Here is a 20,921-nt window from a genome sequence, read left to right on the forward strand (position 1 = left end):
TAAGTTTGCGTGGACATTTGCTAGCAAGCTATCAATGTGCATAATATCTAACATCAACAAGTGGAGCGAGGGTAGGAAAAGAAGTCTCACACACAAAGCAAAAACCACATTTTCTCAAAGCACTTTCTACATATTTCCTTCTCACTCTCCTTTTGCACTTTACTTGATTTGAAGGGTAAAAAAATAAGGGTTTCTTGACATTTTTTTTAATGTAACCTTTATTTAATTAGGCAAGTCAGTTAAGAACAAATTCTTATTTACAATGACGGCCTACACCGGCCAAACCCGGACGACGCTGGGCCAATTGTGCGGCGCCCTATGGGACTCCCAATCACAGCCAGTTGTGATACAGCCTGGATTTGATCCAGGATGTGTGTAGTGACGCCTCAAGCACTGCGATGCAGTGCCCAATTCATAAGCCATACGCAACACATCCATACGCTGTACAAAATAACAATTTTATTGCATTACATGAATGCAAGTCGACATTGGATCATTATTGTGACATACAGTTCCTTTCAGAAAGTATTCACAACCCTTTACTTTTCCACATTTTCTTGTGTTACAGCCTGAATTTAAAATGTATTACATTTAGATTTTGTGTCACTGGCTTACACACAATAAATACACCATAATATCAAAGTGGAATTATGTTTTTAGAAATGTTTACAAATTCATTTAAAATTAAACGTTTGAATGTCTTGTGTCAATAAGTATTCAACCCCTTTGTTATGGCAAGCCTAAATACATTCAGGAGTAAAAATGTGCTTAACAAGTCACATATACTAAACAAAAATATATACGCAACATGCAACAATTTCAAATGAGTAAATTCAAATAAATTAATTAGGCCCTAATCTATGGATTTCACATGAAAAACATTTGTGGCGTTGTGTGACAAAACTGCACATTCTACAGTGGCCTTTTATTGCCCCCAGCACAAGGTGCATGCTGTTTATTCAGCTTCTTGCTGTGTCACACCTGTCAGGTGGATGGATTATCTTGGCAATGGAGAAATGTTCACTAACAGGGATGTAAACAAATTCGTGCACAACATTTGAGAGAAATAAGCTTTTTTTTGCGTATGCATATTTCTGAGATCTTTTATTTCAGCTCATGAAACATGGGACTAACACTTTACAGCACACACAAGTACACATTATTAATTACACTTTGGATGGTGTATCAATACACCCAGTCACTACAAAGATACAGGTGTCCTTCCTAACTTGCTGGAGAGGAAGGATACCGCTCAGGGATTTCACTATGGAGGCCAGTGGTGACTGTTACTGAGTTTAATGGGTGTGATAGGAGAAAACTGAGGACGGATGAACAACATTGCAGTTACACCACAATTCTAACCAAAATGACAGGCTGAAAACAAAGAAGTCTGTAAAGAATACAAATATTCCAAAACATGCAATAAGGCACTAAAGTAAAACTGCTAAATATGTGGCAAAGAAATTAGCTTTATGTCCTGAATACAAAGCGTTATATTTGGGGCAAATCCAACACAACACATCACTGAGTACCGCTCTTCCTATTTTCAAGTATTGTGGTGGCTGCATCATGATTTTGTTAAGTTTGTCATCGGCAAGGACTATGAATCTTTTGGGTATAAAAAAACCCCGAATACAACTAAGCATACGCAGACCCTAGAGGAAAACCTGGTTCGGTCTGCTTTCCAACAGACCCTGGCAGGAAAATTCACCTTTCAGCAGGACAATAACGTAAAACACAAGGCCAAAATACACTTGAGTTGCTTACCAAGACGACATTGAATGATTCTGAGTGGCCTGGTTACAGCTTTGACTTAAATCTGCTTGAAAATCTATGGCAAGACTTTAAAATGGCTGTCTAGCAATGATCAACAACCAACTTGACAGAATTTTAGAAATAATAAATGTGCAAATATTGTACAATCCAGGTATGCAAAGCTCTTAGAGACTTACACAGAAAGACCCATGGCTGTAATCGCTGCCAAAGGTTCCTTCTAACAAGTATTGATTCAGGGGTGTGAATACTTATGTAAATTTGATATTTCTGTATTTCATTTTCAACACATTTGCAAACATTTCTAAAAACATGTTTTCACTTTGTCATTATGGGGTATTGTGTGTAGATGGGTAAGGAAAAAAATCGATTTAATACATTTTGAATTCAGGGTGTAACGCAACAAAATGTGGAGGGGTATGAAGTCAAGGGGTATGAATACTTTCTGAAGGCACTGTAGCAAAATATAAACTTGTCATTGTTGAAAAATAAATGACATTCTCCTATACTTCTTATGAATGTTGTGTATGGGTTATGAATGTGTAATGAAGTACCCTTCAACATAAACCACTTACAGCACTTCTGAACTCCCTTCCTGATTCTACATGCACAGTTCCCTCACAACATTCTCTAATTGTATCTTGTTGTGTATGGGTTATGAATAAGCAATGAAGTACCCTTCAACATAAACCACTTACAGCACTTCTGAACTCCCTTCCTGATTCTACATGCACAGTTCCCTCACAACATTCTCTAATTGTATCTTGGGGTAGAAATTGCTCTTAATAGATCTAGGATCAAGTAATCCAACTCCAATCCCTTACTTCATCCATCAGGTGAATTAAAAAAGACCTGACCCTATATCATAGGTTAGAGGCAACTTCCACCTACCCTCTAGGGCAGGGGTGTCAAACTCATTCCATGGAGGGCCTAGTGTCTGCTGGTTTAAGACCTAGAAAACCAGATGAGGTGAGTTCCTTACTAATTAGTGACCTTAATTCATCAATCAAGTACAAGGGAGGAGTGAAAACGCACAGACACTCGGCCCCCTCGGTGGAATAAGTGTGATACGTGCCCTAAGGCAACACCTTCTCACAACATTGTCTAAGCATTTTCTATGGCCGATGCCTCACTCGTTGTGGACATCTTGACTGTGTTCTCAATGGCTGAGACAGAGGTGGAAGCCATCATTGACTCTATGGCTGAGTTGGAAGCCATCATTAACTTCTTGACGCTGCTATCCATGGAGGAGGAATTGGACTTCTTCACCGTTTGGATGGTCTTCTTCCTCTTGACGTGGAGGATCTCCATTGCGTCTAGATTGACTCCCGACTGCTGGAACTCTTTGCTGGTGTCAACAGGTTCTGACACCTGCTGCTGCTCCTCCATCTGCTGCTGGTGGATGAAAAGAGAGATTGGGCATATTTACACCTTCCATATTAGTTTTGTGTATGACCAGACTCATTTCAGATATAAATGTGAGTATTAGATCTGTCATTCTCATTGAAAGCAAGTCTGATAAGTGGTAGATCAAATCCTAAGATCTAATTTTATTTGTCACATGCTTCGTAAACAACAGGTAGATCTGTGAAATGCTTACTTCCCAACAATGAAGAGAAGAAAAAAAAGGAGAAATAATAGAATAATAACAAAAGGAATAAATACACAATGAGTAATGATAACGTGGCTATATACACAGGGCACCACTACGGAGTTGATGTGCAGAGGTATGTGGTAATTGAGGTAGATATGTACGTATAGGTAGGGATAAAGTGACAAGGCAACAGGATAGATGATAAACAGTAGCAGCAGCGTATGTGATGAGTCAAAAGAGTTAGTGCAAAAAGGGTCAATGCAGATAGTTAAATAGTTAATCAATAGCTACACGGACTAACTATTTAGAAGTGTTATGGCTTGGGGTTAGAAGCTGTTCAGGGTTCTGTTTGTTCTAGACTTGGTGCATCGGTACAGCTTGCCGTGCATTTGCAGAGAGAACAGTCTGACTTGGGTAGCTGGAGTCTATGACAATATTTTTGGCCTTCCACTGACACCACCTGGTATAGAGGTCCTGGATGGCAGGGAACTTGGCCCCAGTGATGTACTGGTACATAGGCACTACCCTCTGTAGACCAATGTGCAAAATGTCTATGCTTCCCCTCCCTAAGTTGCGATTCCAGGCTGAATCACATCCGGCCGTGATTGGGAGTCCCACAGGGCGGCCCACAATTGGCCCAGCATCGTCCAGGTTTGGCCGGGTTAGACCGTCATTGTAAATAAGAATTTGTTCTTAACTGACTTGCCTAATTAAATGAAGGTTTAAAATAATTTAAAAAAGCTTCAAACAGCTGAGAAAAGGATATTTCTGGTTTTCCTCAATCTACACACAATAGCCCATAATCACAAAGCAAACAGGTTTTTAGAAGTTTTTGCACATTTATAAAAAATAAAGAAGTGAAATATAACATTTACATACGTATTCAGACCCTTAACTCAGTACTCAGCACCTTTGGCAGCGATTAAAGCTTTGAGTCTTTTTGGGTATGACGCTACAAACTTGGCACACAGGTATTTGGGGAGTTTCTCCCATTCTTCTCTGCAGATCCTCTCAAGCTCTGTCAGGTTGGATGGGGAGAATGAGAAACACAGCTATTTTCAGGTCTCTCCAGAGATGTTCGATCGGGTTCAAGTCCGGGCTCTGGCTGGGCCACTCAAGGACATTCAGACTTGTCTCGAAGCCACTCCTGCCTTGTCTTTGCTGTGTGCTTAGGATCGTTGTCCTGTTGGAAGGTGAACCTTCACCCCAGTCTGAGGTCCTGAGCACTCTGGAGCAGGATTTCATCAACGATCGATCTTGTGCTCACGTTCATCCGATACTGACTAGTCTCCAAGTTCGTGCCGCTGAAAAACATCCCCACAGCATGATGCTGCCACGACCATGCTTCACCGTAGCGATGGTGCCAGGTTGCCTCCAGACGTGACGCTTGGCATTCAGGCCAAAGAGTTCAATCTTGGTTTCATCAGACCAGAGAATCTTGTTTCTTATAGTCAGAGGCCTTTAGGTGCCTTTTGGCAAACTCCAAGAAGACTGTCATGTGCCTTTTACTGAGGAGTGGCTTCTGTCTGGCCACTCTACTGTAAAGGCCTGATTGGTTGAGTGCTGCAGTGATGGTTGTCCTTCTGGAAGGCTCTCCCATCTTCACAGAGGAATTCTGGAGCTCTATCAGAATGACTATTGGATTCTTGGTCACCTCCCTGACCAAGGCCCTTCTCCCCCGATTGCTCAGTTTGGCCGGGCAGCCAGCTCTAGGAAGAGTCTTGGTGGTTCCAAACTTCTTCCATTTAAGAATGATGGAAGCCACTGTTTTTGGGGACCTTCAATGCTGCAGACATTTTTAGGTACCCTTCCCCAGATCTGTGCCTCAACACAATCCTGTCTCAGAGCTCTACGGACAATTCCTTTGACCTCATGGCTTGGTTTTTGCTCTGGCATGCACTGTCAACTGTGGGACCTCATATAGACAGGTGTATGCCTTTCCAAATCATGTCCAATCAATTAAAATTTACCACAGGTGGATTCCAATCAAGTTGTCGAAACATCTCAAGCATGATCAATGGAAACAGGATGCACCTGAGCTCAATTTCGAGTCTCATAAGCAAAGGGTCTGAATACTTATGTAAATAAGGTATCTGTTTTTTATTTGTAATACATTTGCAAAAATGTATAAAACCTGTTTTCACATTGTCATTATGGGATATTGTATGTAGATTGATGAGGAATTGTTTTATTTAATCCATTTTAGAATAAGGCTGTAACGTTACAACATTTGGAAAAACTCAAGAGTATAAGATGTGTTTTGAACTTTCTAAAATGTATGTACTCAGCTGACGGCATCCTTGGTAATAAATTCCTTATTGCAATAGCATTTTCATTTTTAACAACAGGATTCACCTTTGAGAGAGACTTGGTGGGAAGGAGAATCGGTAGCGGAGGTGGCTGGCCTAAAATAAAAAAAGGTAAGCTAGTTTCTTTCCAATACCTCCTGTGCCTCATAAGGGCCATCTACCCTTTCTGTATCTGTAGGAGAGTGAAGTTTCAATTTGTTTATGTGAAACCATTGTTGGCGAGAGGGGTACCCTGAAATAGAGGCCGGTCATCATAAGAATGCAGACTATTGTTAGTAGTTTTGAATTTGGTGGAAGGACTGTGACATATCCGGAATGTCTTGCACAGATCTATAGAAGGTCTCCGGGTGGGGGCATACGTGCTCTGGCATTACGGTCGGGTTGTATCATCGTATGGACTGAGGTGGGATTTCAGTATACAGAGTCTCACCATAACGTGCTGTTGTTTGGAGGGTCGTTCAACGCAGACGGGTCATATTAGGCGATCGATTCGGGTAGGGGTGCGTCCCTATCAGAGAATAGATGTGCGGTTGTGCCATGTTCGCCGGAAAAGACAAAGAAAGGGGAAGGGGATACTGGAGAGGAGACTTGTATTTAATATAGGTGAAAACAATGACTGTGTGCTGGTTTTCATGGGCGAGAGCTGTATTTCATGAAAGTATCCACAGGTGAATGTATACACTGTTCAAAAGTTTGGGGTTACTTATAAATGTCCTTGTTTTTGAAAGAAAAGCACATTTTTTGTCCATGAAAATAACATGAAATTGATCAGAAATACAGTGTAGACACTGTTAATGTTGTAAATGACTATTGTAGCTGGAAACGGCAGATTTTTGATGGAATATCTACATAGGCGTACAGAGGCCCATTATCAGCAACCATCACTCCTGTGTTCCAATGGCACATTGTGTTAGCTATTCCAAGTGTATAATTTTAAAAGGCTAATTGATCATTAGAAAACCCTTTTGCAATTATGTTAGCACAGCTGAAAACTGTTGTTCTGATTAAAGAATCAATAAAATGGCCTTCTTTAGACTAGTTGAGTATCAGGTACATCAGCATTTGTGAGTTCGATTACAGGCTCAAAATGGCCAGAAACAAATAACTTTCTTCTGAAACTCGTCAGTCTATTCTTGTTCTGAGAAATGAAGGCTATTCCATGCGAGAAATTGCCAAGAAACTGAAGATCTCAACACTGTGTACTACTCCCTTCACAGAATAGTGCAAACTGGCTCTAACCAGAATAGAAAGAGGAGTGGGAGGCCCCGGTGCACAACTGTGCAAGAGGACAAGTACATTAGAGTGTCTAGTTTGAGAAACAGATGCCTCACAAGTCCTCAACTGGCAGCTTCATTAAATAGTACCCGCAAAACACCAGTCTCAATGTCAACAGTGAAGAGGCAACTCTGGGATGCTGGCCTTCTAGGCAGAGTTGCAAAGAAAAAGCCATATCTCAGACTGGCCAATAAAAATAAAAGATTAAGATGGGCAAAAGAACACAAGACACTGGACAGAGGAACTTGAAACTTCTCTTGAGCTTTGTCTCAATTTCTTATTGCAAATAGGTTGCAATAGCATTTTTTTAACAATATACATAAAAGCATGCTGTATTTTGTAATCACTCTCTCACCATCATCATCATGTGTTGGTACTGAGCAATGGCGTCCTCAGTGCTCACGCTCTTCGTCAGGCCCAGTTCTGCAGCCCGCCGGGCCATCTCCACCTTATGGGAGCCAGGGGGGGTCCAGCCCACACCCCTGATCCAGTTCAGATCTGACTTGTAGTTCACCTGCAACAGATCGCGTTGGGGGGGGGGGGGGGTACAAGTCAATATTAGGAAGGTAATCCTAATGTTTTGTACACACAGTGCATATCTAGTACCAGTCAAAAGGGCTTTTCTTGAATTTTACAATTTTCTACATTGTAGAATAATAGTGAAGACGTCAAAACTATGAAATAACTCATATGGAATCATGTAGTAACCAAAAAAAAGTGTTAGAAGAATCTAAAATGTAAAATATATTTAGATTTGTTTAAGTAGTCACCCTTTGCCTTGATGACAAGGCAAAGGGTGCAAAAGGGTGCACACTCTTGGCATTCTCTCAACCAGCTTCATGAGGTAGTCACCTAGAATGCATTTCAAGTAATAGGTGTGACTTCTTAAAAGTTAATTTGTGGAATTTCTTTCCTTCTTAATGCGTTTGAGCCAGTCAGTTCTGTTGTGACAAGGTAGGGGTGGTATACAGAAGATAGCCCTATTTGGTAAAAGACCAAGTCCATATCATGGCAAGAAGCAAAGAGAAATGACAGTCCATCATTACTTTAAGACATGAAGGTCAGTCAATCCGGAAATTTCAAGAACTTTGAAAGTTTCTTCAAGTGCAATTGCAAAAAACATCAAGCGCTATGATGAAACTGGTTGTCATGAGTACTGCCACAGGAAAGGAAGACCCAGAGTTACCTCTGCTGTAGAGGATATGTTCATTAGAGTTAACTGCACCTCAGATTGCAGCCCAAATAAATGCTTAACAGAGTTCAAGTAATAGACACATCTCAACAACAACTGTCCAGAGGAGACTGCGTGAATCAGGCATTCATGGTCGAATTGCAGCAAAGAAACCACTACTAAAGGACACCAATAAGAAGAAGAGACTTGCTTGGGCCAAGAAACACAAGCAATGGACATTAGACTGGTGGAAATCTGTTCTTTGGTCTGATGAGTCCAAATATGAGATTTTATGTTCCAACCGCTGTGTCTTGTGAGACACAGAGTAGGCGAACGGATGATCTCTGCATGTGTGATTCCCACTGTGAAGCATGGAGGGGGAGGTGTGATGGTGTGGGGTGCTTTGCTGGTGACACTGTCTGATTTATTTAGAATTCAAGTCACACGTAACCAGCATGGCTACCACAGCATTCTGTAGCCATACGCCATCCCATCCGGTTTGCGCTCAGCGAGACTATCATTTGTTTTTCAACAGGACAATGCCCTTACACACCTCCAGGCTGTGTAAGGGCTATTTGACAAAGAAGGAGAGTGATGGAGTGCTGCATAAGATGACCTGGCATCCACAATCACCTGATCTCAACCCAATTGAGATTGTTTGGGAAGAGTTGGACCGCAGAGTGAAGGAAAAGCAGCCAACAAGTGCTCAGCATATGTGGGAACTCCTTCAAGACTGTTGGAAAAGCATTCCAGGTGAAGCTGGTTGAGAGAATACCAAGAGTGTGCAAAGGGTGGCTACTTTTAAGATTCTAACATCTAAAATATATTTAGATTTGTTTAACACTTTTTGTTATTACTACATGATTCCGTATGTGTTATTTCATAGTTTTGATGTCTTCACTATATATATATTATTCTCTGCACTGGAATCCCAGTAAATTGAGTTTACCTTAAACTCTAAACCATTTCTACAATTTACAATGGGTACCCACACACACACACACTCGCACACACACTCGCACACACACTCACGTCACTCTGCAGCTTGTAGGCCTGCTTGGCGTGTTGGACATTGAGCTGCTGAGGGTCAAAGGTGTAGTCATGGAGCCTCTGGTGGTAGGTCTGGTTGCTGGCCAGAGCTTGGCTCTTCTTGGCCTGCTGGAACACAGGCTGGTCGGCATGCATCTTGAACTGGGAGCGCGTCTCTTGAGCCTGCCTCTTGTACCCCAGGCAGCTCTGGAGCTTGCTGGCTGCCAGGGAGTGCACCATCTTTGGGTCATCCTCGATACTGAGCAGCCCCACCTGCTGACCCTTCTCCTTCACAAAGGCTTCCTTGTAGCGGAACTGAGGGTGCAAAGACAGGACCATTTTAGAGAATCGCCCAATTCCACTTGGCTCTACTCTACTAGCAGATGCTATTTAGCTTGGTCCCAGATCTGTTTGTGGTATCATTCCAAACAGTTTGGCATGAGAAGAAGCGGCATGATGGCACAAACAGACTGGTTCCCAGGCTACACACAAGGGTTATTTGGTAAGGGTGATGGTTGTGGAACCATGATGACTCTTTGCAGTTTAGAAAATGAGTGAACCAATCCTTTATGAAATGGTTATTTACAGCACCATTAATGTTCTATGAAGAACCATTAAGAAAAGGTTATTTGTAGTACCAGAAAAGGGTTGTAATGATAGCAGAACCCTTTTTGGAGCTATATTTCTGCTGGTTTTCTTTTTGAAACAATGAAATGACCAACATGATCCTGACCGGTCTATTGTTTCAGCCCATCAGCTGATGTGGAAAACAGTAAGCTGGTTATTAATTTCCAAAAAGTCACAGAAGATGAGGTCTTATCTGCACTATCTGCTATAGATTCTAATAAATCATTAGGCGCTGACTATCTGGATCCATATTTACTCAAGTGTGCGGCACCTATTATTGCTAGTGCAGTGACGCATATCTTCAATCGAACATTAGTAGTAGGAAATATTCCTAAAGCTTGGAAATCAGCCTTTGTTTTACCACTCCTCAATGGGGGTGATGGTAGTGAATTGGATAATTATATGCCCATCTCTAAGCTCTCCTGTTTGGCAAAAACTTTAGAGTCATTGGTGCAGAGGCAACTACAATCATTTTTAACTGTTAACAATACTCTTTCTAGCAATCAATCTGGCTTTAGACCTAAACACAGTACCACTACGGCCGCTGTAGGTGTTATAAATGATATTACTAATGCCCTAGATAATACAAAGTACTGTGCCGCCTTGTTCATAGATTTGTCTAAAGCTTTTGACACTGTAGACTATGTGATACTTTTGGGTAAGCTGTCGTTAATAGGACTGGGATCGGATGCCTGTCGTTGGTTTCATGAGTATCTAAAGGATAGAAGTCAGGCTGTTGGAGTCAACGGCATCCAGTCGGAGCCATTGGAGTTGGTTATATGGGTCCTACATGGTTCTATACTTGGTCCATTACTGTTCACTCTCTACATAAACAATATCGGTGATGAGGTAAGAAAGTGTAAAATACAGTTGAAGTCGGAAGTTTACATACGCTTAGGTTGGAGTCTTTCAACCACTCCACAATTTCCTTGTTAACAAACTATAGTTTTGGCAAGTTGGTTAGGACATCTACTTTGTGCATGACACGAGTAATCTTTTCCAACAATTGTTCATAGACAGATTTCTTCACTTATAATTCACTGTATCACAATTCCAGTGGGTCAGAAGTTTACATACACTAAGTTGACTGTGCCTTTAAACAGCTTGGAAAATTACAGAAAATGATGTCATGGCTTTAGAAGCTTCTGATAGGCTAATTGACATAATTTGAGTTAATTGGAGGTGTACTTGTGGATGTATGACAAGGCCTACTTTCAAACTCAGTGCCTCTTTGCTTGACATTATGGGAAAATCAAAAGAAATCAGCAAAGATCAGAAAAAAATTGTAGACCTCCACAAGTCTGGTTCATGCTTGGGAGCAATTTCCAAACGCCTGAAGGTACCACGTTCATCTGTACAAACAATAGTAAGCAAGTATAAACACCATGGGACCACGCAGCCGTCATACTGCTCAGGAACGAGACGCGTTCTGCTTCCTAGAGATAAACGTACTTTGGTGCGAAAAGAGCAAATCAATCCCAGAACAACACCAACAGACCTTGTAAAGATGCTGGAGGAAACAGGTACAAAAGTATCTATATCCACAGTAAAACGAGTCCTATATCGACATAACCTGAAAGGCCGCTCAGCAAGGAAGAAGCCACTGCTCCAAAACCACCATAAAGAAGCCAGACTACAGTTTGCAACTGCACATGGGGACAAAGATCCTACTTTTTTGAGAAATGTCCTCTGGTCTGATGAAACAAAAATAGAACTGTTTGGCCATAATGACCATCGTTATGTTTGGAGGAAAAAGGGGGAGGCTTACAAGCCGAAGAACACCATCCCAACCGTGAAGCACGGGGGTGGCAGCATCATGTTGTGGGGGTGCTTTGCTGCAGGAGGCACTGCTGCACTTCACAAAATAGATGGCATTATGAGGAGGGAAAATTATGTGGATATATTGAAGTACCATCTCAAGACATCAGTCAGGAGGCTAAAGCTTGGTTGCAAATGGGTCTTCCAAATGGACAATGACCCCAAGCATACTTCCAAAGTTGTGGCAAAATGGCTTAAGGACAACAAAGTCAAGGTATTGGAGTGGCCATCACAAAGCCCTGACCTCAATCCTATAGAAAATCTGTTGGCAGAACTGAAAAAGCGTGTGCGAGCAAGGAGGCCTACAAACCTGACTCAGTTACACCATCTCTGTCAGAAGGAATGGGCCAAAATTCACCGAACTTATTGTGGGAAGCTTGTGGAAGGCTACCTGAAACGTTTGACCCAAGTTAAACAATTTAAAGGCAATGCTACCAAATACTAATTGAGTGTATGTAAACGTCTGACCCACTGGGAATGTGATGAAAGAAATAAAAGCTGAAATAAATCATTCTCTACTATTATTCTGACATTTCATATTCTTAAAATAAAGTGGTGATCCTAACTGACCTAAAACAGGGAAATTTTACAAGGATTAAATGTCAGGAATTGTGAAAACTGAGTTTAAATGTATTTGGCTAATGTTTATGTAAACTTCCGACTTCAACTGGACATCTATATGCTGATGACACTCATGTATTCTATTGCTTCAACGGCTGACCAAGCATTATCACAATTGGGGACACATTTTAAGATATTACAAAGGTCTTTTTTTATAAGCTGAAACTTGTTTTAAATGCAAAAAAAACACATTATGATTTTCAATAGGTCCAAAAAGTTGGTTGAAAATACACTTGCACTTATGAGCTTAGATGGCCCTCGAATTAATCAGGTCTCTGCATATAAATACTTAGTTCATCATCCAACCATTTCCCTGTCTTTTTAAATGCATGTTGACGAACTTTGTAAATGGCTAAAAATCAAGCTAGGCTTCCTTTATAGAAACAGGACATGTTTGTCCTCTACAAATAGAAGACAAATTGTGCAATCTACTTTTATGTCTGTTATAGATTATGGGGATATTATCTACATGCATACTACGGCATCAACACTTAAATCGCTGGATGCTACTTATCATTGCTCACTTAGGTTTATTACAGGTGCTAGCTACAGAACTCACCACTGTGTTTTATATCAAAATGTGGGTTGGACTTCACTGTCCATGAGACGAGAACAACATGCTCTCGTGTTTGTCTATAAAGCACTTCTGTATAAACTACCTTCTTATTTATCATCAACATTATAATTCATAAAACCAGGTCTCAAGCATGGATTACACTTGAGGCCCCTGCGATCTCCACAGAGTTGGGTTTGGCTGCCTTTTCCTGTTAGGCTCCTTGCTTATGGAATAGCCTGCAGACTAAACTTAAACTTGAGATTCTTGTCCCCTTTGGCCATTTTAAACATTTATTGGAGGATTTGTATTGCTTGTAACTGCTTCGGGTAATGCAAGTTATTGTGCTGTTAGGGGAATAACCTGTGTGTAAATGTAACAATCTCCTACTGTATTTTTTTGTGTTATCTGTGGTCGTTTTGTTTGTCTTGTGTAGTTTCTTAAATCATTGTACCTAAACTGTATGTGTAAACATGTATACGTAGGGCCCAGCTGTAAAAAAGACCTTGGTCTCAGTCCTTGTTGAAATAAAGGTATAATATAGAACCCTATTTATCTAACTTTTTAACAGCTTTTTGAGGAGGAGCTGAAGTGAACCCTGGAACCCCAAAGAACTTCTGGTGCGTTTGTAAACAACAGCTGTTCCATCACATCTGTAAACAGCTAGCTAGCTTAGTCTAGTTGTTTTCTCAAGGTCTTAGTCTAGTTGTTTTCTCAATACTATACTTTTCCGTCACATCTGCAAACAGCTAGCTAGCTTAGTCTAGTTGTTTTCTCAATACTATTTGCCAGTGGGATGGTCCTTATGACTGGGCACACTTTTTTTCAATTAAAGTTTATAGATTTCACAAAGAAGCATCGCAGCGGGCTGCATTGCCTGCATGGATAGTAATATTAGCAGCAGGCGGTGGCGGCACCAGGATGATGTGGGTAAAGGTTACTAAAAGCTCCGTTGAACTACGCGTGGGTGGAGTGGGAATTTTGGAGCAGCGGATGCCTTTTGGTAACATGACATGCTCACCGGACCCACTTCCAATAACAAGGGGGCAATAGCAACGTTTTTTATTTTTATTATTTCATTTTGTGAAATCAAGGAAGAGTCAGTCGCCTGCTATTAGTAGCTAGCTGGATTTAGCCTGGCTAAAAACACAGCAAGTTAGCTAGGCTTTTTAGCTTCTCCCATCTCTATGTGAAATAGTCAGGAAAAAAGCAGGTTCTACCATTTCACAATATCCTGGAATCACTACTTATTAATTCCAAACAAAATATGTTTTCGGGTGTGTAATGGGAATTTTTTACGTTTGTGCTTTTCTTTAACTAATTTCTGTGTTCTATGCATGTGCTGTTCTAATAACCAATTTCTGTGTTCATGCAAGTGGCTGACTGTACAAATCACACCCATGTATGTGAGAATGGTATTCATTGACTACAGCTGAGCGTTCAACACCATAGTGCCCTCAAAGCTCATCAATAAGCTAAGGACCCTGGGACTAAACATCTCCCTCTGCAACTGGATCCTGTACTTCCTGACGTGCCGCCCCCAGGTGGTACGGGTAGGTAACAACACATCCGCCACGCTGACCCTCAACACTGGACACTGCACGGCCAGGCATGACTCCAACACCATCATTAAAGTTGCAGATGACACAACAGTGGTAGGCCTGATCACCGACAATGACGAGACAGCCTATAGGGAGGAGGTCAGAGACCTGGCCGTGTGGTGCAAGGACAACAACCTCTCTCTCTCTCTCTCTCTCTCTCAACGTGATCAAGACAAAGGAGATGATTGTGGACCACAGGAAAAAAAGGACAGAGCACGCCCCCATTCTCATCGACGGGGCTGCAGTGGAGCAGGTTGAGAGCTTCAAGTTCCTTGGTGTCCACATCACCAACAAACTAACATGGTCCAAGCACACCAAGACAGTCGTGAAGAGGGCGCGACAAAACCTATTCCCCCTCAGGAGACTGAAAGGATTTGGCATGGGTCCTCAGATTCTCAAAAGGTTCTACAGCTGCACCAGAGAGCATCCTGACTGGTTGCATCACTGCCTGGTATGGCAACTGCTCGGCCTCCGACCGCAAGGCACTACAGATGGTAGTGCGTACGGCCCAGTACATCACTGGGGCCAAGCTTCCTGCCATCCAGGACCTCTATACCAGGCGGTGTCAGAGGAAGGTCCTAAAATGTGTCAAAGACTCCAGCCACCCTGGTCATAGACTGTTCTCTCTGCAACCGCAGAGTGCCAAGTCTAGGTCCAAGAGGCTTCTAAACAGCTTCTACCCTCAAGCCATTAGACTCCTGAACATCTACTCAAATGGCTACCCAGACTATTTGCACCCCCCCCCCCCCCCTCTCTTTACACGACTGCTACTCTCTGTTTTTATCATCTACGCATAGTTACTTTAATAACTCTACCTACATGTACATATTACCTCAACTAACCGGTGCCCCCGCACATTGACTCTGTTCCAGCACCCCCTGTATATATTGTTATTTTTGCTGCTGCTCTTTAATTACTTGTTACTTTTATCTCTTATTCTTATCCGTATTTTTTTTAAACTGCATTGTTGGTTAAGGGCTTGTAAGTAAGCATTTAACTGTAAGGTCTACATCTGTTGTATTCGGCACATGTGACTAATAACATTTGATTTGATTGAGTGTAGTCTGGCCCAGGGGTGAGAAGGTGAATGGCCGGCTCCCCTCTCTCCACTAGGATTCTCAACCTCTGACCCTATTATGGGGGCTCAGTCACTGGCTTACTTGTGCTCTCCCATGCTGTTCCTAGGAGGGGTGCATCACGTCGTGCTGGGCTTTTTTCCCCCGCTACATTTGACTTGAGTGGGTTGAGTACGATTTTGCTTCCCCTCTGGCTTGTGCGGTGGTGGAGATCTTCATGGGCTATACTCAGCCTTATCTCAGGGTAGTAATATCCCTCTAGTGGTGTGGGGGCTGTGCTTTGGCAAAGTGAGTGGGGTTATATGCTGCCTGACTGGTCCTGTCGGACGGGGCCACAGTGTGCACATGTAGGCCTATTGAACACAAGAGTCAAAGCAAATTAAAACGGTCTTTAAAACAAAAAAACACTATACAAAATTAAAAGCACATTGCACCAAATAGTTTTACAGTATTTGATTACTTTTTTATCTCTGTTTAAAGAACGAGTTTTGATTTGCGTCGAGGACTCATGCCCATCCCTACCTCAGACATACATTTTTTGGGGGGGAGCGCTGTCACAGTGTCACCATGAACATGTTTAAAACTTGTCTCAGAAGCATATATATACAGTACCAGTCAAAAGTTCAAGTAGCCACCCTTAGCCTTGATGACAGCTTTGCACACTAAAAGTTAATATGTGGAATTTCTTTCCTTCTTAATGCGTTTGAGCCAATCAGTCGTGTTGTGACAAGGTAGGGGTGGTATACAGAAGATTGTCTTTTAACAAATAGGGTAACATTATGGCAATAACAGCTCAAATAAGCAAAGAGAAACGACAGTCCACCATTACTTTAGGACATGAAGGTCAGTTAATACAGACAATTTCAAAAACTTTGAAAGTTTCTTCAAGTGCAGTCGCAAAAAACATTAAGCGCTATGATGAAACTGTCTCTCATGAGGACCGCCACAGGAAAGGAAGACCCAGAGTTACCTCTGCTACAGAGGATAAATTCATTAGAGTTACCAGACTCAGAAATTGCAGCCCAAATAAATGCTTCACAGATTTCAAGTAACAGACATTTCAACATCAACTCTTCAGAGGAGACTGTGTGAATCAGGCCTTCATGGTCGAATTGCTGCAAAGAAACCACTACTAAAGGACACCAATAATAAGAAGAGACTTTCTTGAGCCAAGAAACATGAGCAATGGACATTAGACCAGTGGAAATTTGTCCTTTGGTCTGGAGTCCAAATTTGAGATTTTTGGTTCCAACCTCCATGTCTTTGTGAGAAGCGGCGTGGGTGAACGGATGATCGCCGCATCTGTATTTCCCACCTTCAAGCATGAAGGAGGTGTTATGATGTGGGGGTGCTTTGCTGGTGACACTGTCTGTGATTCAAGGCACACTTAACCAGCATGGCTACCACAGCATTCTGCAGCGATACGCCATCCCATATGGTTTGCGCTTAGTGAGACTATCATTTGTTTTTCAACATGACAATGATTCAAAACACACCTCCAGGCTGTGTAAGGGCTATTTGACCAAGAAGGAGAGTGATGGTTCTGCATCAGATGTCCTGGCCTCCACAATCCCCCGACCTCAACCCAATTGAGATGGTTTGGGATAAGTCGGAAGGCAGAGTGAAGGAAAAGCAGCCAACACGTGCTCAGCATATGTGGGAACTCCTTCAAGACTGTTGGAAAAGCATTCCAGGTGAAGCTGGTTGAGAGAATGCCAAGAGTGTGCAAAGCTGTTATCAAGTCTACTTGAAGAATCTCAAATATATTTTATTTAACACTTTTTTGGTTACAACATGATTCTATATGTGTAATTTCATAGTTGTGATGTTGTGATGATTATTCTACGATGTAGAAAATAGTAAAAATAAAGAAAAACCCTTGATTGAGTAGGTGTTGTAAAACGTTTGACCGGCAGTGTATAGGGGTAAGAGTCTAGCTATATTTTCACATATAAAAGTTTCTAATTTTGTCGGAAAGTCGTTTTTATTGCAACTTAAAGTGTACTGTTAGTTAGCTAAGAAACGCTAGCTTGCTGGCTCGCTAGCTAACGTTATGTGTATGATCTGTTTAGTAACACTACATTTCGAATCAGAAATCCATTTACATTGCTAGTTAGCTAGCTAACATTGAACCTAGTTGGTTAGCTTTAGCTACCTGCAGATTCATACTACAGCTATGACAATGTTTGTATTGGTAGTAGTATGAGTTGGGATTATGCTGGTTCATTGTTTAGCTAGGTAGCTAGCTACATGTCTAAACAAAAGACTCGGCTGGATTATTACATGACCCATCAAATTAGCCAGGTGTGTCTGATTACGGCCATCTATTGTATTTCATGAACATGTGTACATGTCCAGACAATAGTGACCCATCCACTTAGATAGATGTGGCTGGGGGGTGGTTATAGCATTTCCTTCACATGACCCATCAATTTAGACAAGTGTGTCTGGGTAAGCATCATTTAGTAATTATAAAATATTTATACAATATTTTTATCTGATATTACTACTATGCAAGTAAGCACTTCACTGTACCGTTTACACCTTCTGTATGCTGTGCATGTGACAAATAAATGTTGATTATGTGTACCAAAACATTCAAGGACCATTTTCTCGAAAGTTTATCGAATTTCAAGGCAGAATTACTTTCCCATTGTTCCTCAACTGTAGTGTATGATATACCATTTTCTAGCTCTGAGTCTCTACTTATATCCAATGTAAAAAGCACAATTTAAAATGTTGCTACATAAGACCGAATCGAGGCGGTCAGTCACAAATGGTTAAATAATTGAACAGTGCACCAGGGTACTTGGTACTGTGATTCTTGAAATGCAGAGCCTGTTGATTGTATTTTTAGAATCGGAAAATATACTTTTGTTACATTGTTTGCTACAGTGGTTCTTCCTGTAAAAGTTGCATCATACTGCAGCACACCTTGCGGGCTGCCGCAGAATTCTATGGCACGTTATTTAATTGTCAGCCATTGATGCTAGATTGAATACCTGAGGGCATCTTTGAGAAGCATTTGATAGTCTTCAATATTGGCTGTACTAGAGCAGGTATTCCCAAACTGGGGTACGCCAAATAAAAATGTGAAGGTAAGGTACTTTTTTTTCTTCACATTTTCAAACTATCCATTTATATTTTCCAACAGGGCTTTACATTTGAGTGAGTTTCTCGCCTGAGTAGCCTCGTTTCACTACCAAAAATTAAAATTAAACCATCTTGTGTTCAGCGAAATAACAACACAATGTCAAATACAGGTAGCCTAGTCAAATAATTAACATCCAGTCACTAACGGTCCGTATGTAGCCAAATGTAGCTGCTACTCATGTTGGTATCTGTACTGATGGCGCAAAAGCCATGACATAACTGTTCACCCCCCAAAGTCAATACTTTGTAGAGCCACCTTTTGCAGCAATTACAGCTGCAAGTCTCTTGGGGTATGCCTCTATAAGCTTGGCACATCTAGCCACTGGGATTTTTGCACATTCTTCAAGGCAAAACTGCTCCAGCTCCTTCAAGTTGGATGGGTTCCACTGGTGTAGAGTAATATTTAAGTCATACCATAGATTCTCAATTGGATTGAGGTCTGCGCTTTGACTAGGCCATTCCAAGACATTTAAATATTTCCCCTTAAACCACAGTGTTGCTTTAGCAGTATGCTTAGGGTTATTTCCCTGCTGGAAGGTGAACCTCCGTCCCAGTCTCCCAGTCAGAAAATATGGTGCTGTAGAACGTGACAGTCGGGAGTAGGCTACAGTACTAAGAGCATAACATTTCCACACCCTAGTTGCAGTCTAACCAATACCCAAACGGAGATTCAGTGAAAAAAATCTCATTGATTTATCAAGACCAGTCCCCTTGCTTGTTTCAGAGCAGCGCAAAACCCTATGCGCCATGAACTTGATTATTTAGCAGACATCACTTGCTAATATTCAGTCAACACATATATCTTAAGAATATCATGGAATATAATTGAACATTTTTGTTTCTCTTAGAATAAAAACCTTAGTGTAACAACAGCTTTAGTAAGTAATACTGACGAGTTAGTAACAAAAAATAAGTGTATTTTTCCGGTGTGTGCGTGCAGGACAGAGGAACAGCAATTCTTACACTATTGTTCTAAATTCAATCACCTTCTTCATCATTCAATTCCTTGAAATAAAATGTTGAAGTTGTGCAGAATTATCAGTTTCTATTTGGTTTATGTCGCCCATTCATTGTCAGTTAGAGAGACATTAGCGCCTTGGGACCCAAAAGCATAATCAGTGCTCTAACTCTCCCTTGCGCTGGTCTGGAGCAATGAAGCAGTGACGCAGGGTACCATACTAAACCACAAATTACCTATTCAATTAATTATTAAGTCCCGCAGTATAATCTCAAAACTTTTAGTTGAGCAACCACTGTACCTCAGCTGGTTAGCTAGCTCTCAGTCTCATTGACCACCAAATGTTGCTAATGCTAGCTAGCCACTTAATATAACTTGTTTTCTATAAATGTATGTTATCTAGCTAAGTTAGCCATGTTATGAATACAACTCCCATCTGGTCTGTTGTCAACATCAGGTTACGATTTGAGAGCACAAGCTAGTTCAGTGCCTAGCCACAGCACAAACATAATTTTACCAGGTTGCCGTGAAGCAATTGTAATGACAGTCCACCACAACATACGCTAGAGTTTCCTGATTAGCAAGGGGTAGTCTGTGTTTATTTTCATTGTGTGTTGAAAACACATTTGAGATCATTGTGAGGGCATTTCGCCAGTGGTTAGAAGGTGGAATTGGGCTTCCCGGGAAAATGTTGTCCAAGGTTGCAACAGTAACCAAGAGGGGCGGGGCTTAGCAAAGGGTAAATTGCCACTGCCTGTTGCACACAACAAGCTTCCATTCCTGCTGTCACAAGGGGATATACGGCTGACTTGAGAGATGGGATTTTTTTTTTAATGAAGTTGAATGTGATCTTTACGACAGAATGTTACAATAAGGTGAAATCAAACTTTTTTTTAACCAAGTTACACTTCTCAAAAGGCAACAAATTGGTGTAACGTCCAAGGTAAGACAAAAACTTTCCTCAATAAAGCAGCTATTAGCAAAATCAGTGCTAGTAAGTAAAATACAAGTGTGAGTGCAAGAAAGACAATTTAAACAGCAATGTGTTAGTATTTTTTGTTTCTTTTTTCTCTTGTGTAAACTAAACTCACATCACTGGCGATATTCGTGGAAGCTTTGGCCGTCTGGAAGGGAATAGCATCCAGCCTCAAGTCGTAGCCTGCCGACCTCATCTCGTCCCCAGATGCTTTATAGGCTTTCTGCAGAGGCCGGGACAAAGAGATAGACAGGCATGGTTACTAAACCAGGATAGTTTGTGTTTCACTATGGACTGTTTCATACACAGTAGGTGATGCATGAAGATCTGGGTGGGTTACACCCACTGTTTTAGCACATGGTTAATTACATTTTCATTCTTGTGGCA

General features: G+C 41.4%; 1 protein-coding gene across 6 annotated transcripts in view; it reads right to left on the bottom strand.

Annotated features, from left to right (window-relative positions):
* Positions 1 to 2,251: 2,251 nt before the first annotated feature.
* The window catches only part of nrap (nebulin-related anchoring protein), a 126,711-nt gene continuing 108,041 nt past the window's right edge, over positions 2,252 to 20,921 (bottom strand). For 4 of the 6 annotated variants that reach the window (XM_014157059.2, XM_014157057.2, XM_014157054.2 and 1 more), the window contains 4 exons: positions 20,650 to 20,757; positions 9,155 to 9,466; positions 7,307 to 7,465; positions 2,252 to 3,168 (listed from right to left, as the gene is read on the bottom strand). In XM_014157059.2, the coding sequence (XP_014012534.1) occupies positions 2,878 to 3,168; positions 7,307 to 7,465; positions 9,155 to 9,466; positions 20,650 to 20,757 (870 nt within the window). In that variant the 3' untranslated portion in view covers positions 2,252 to 2,877. The remainder of the gene's footprint in view (positions 3,169 to 7,306; positions 7,466 to 9,154; positions 9,467 to 20,649; positions 20,758 to 20,921) is intronic. The other 2 variants (XM_014157056.2, XM_045702007.1) reach the window with 2 other exon arrangements.

The sequence above is a fragment of the Salmo salar genome, chromosome ssa19 (genome assembly GCF_905237065.1).
Source record: "Salmo salar chromosome ssa19, Ssal_v3.1, whole genome shotgun sequence".
In the NCBI taxonomy this organism is placed as follows: domain Eukaryota; kingdom Metazoa; phylum Chordata; class Actinopteri; order Salmoniformes; family Salmonidae; genus Salmo; species Salmo salar.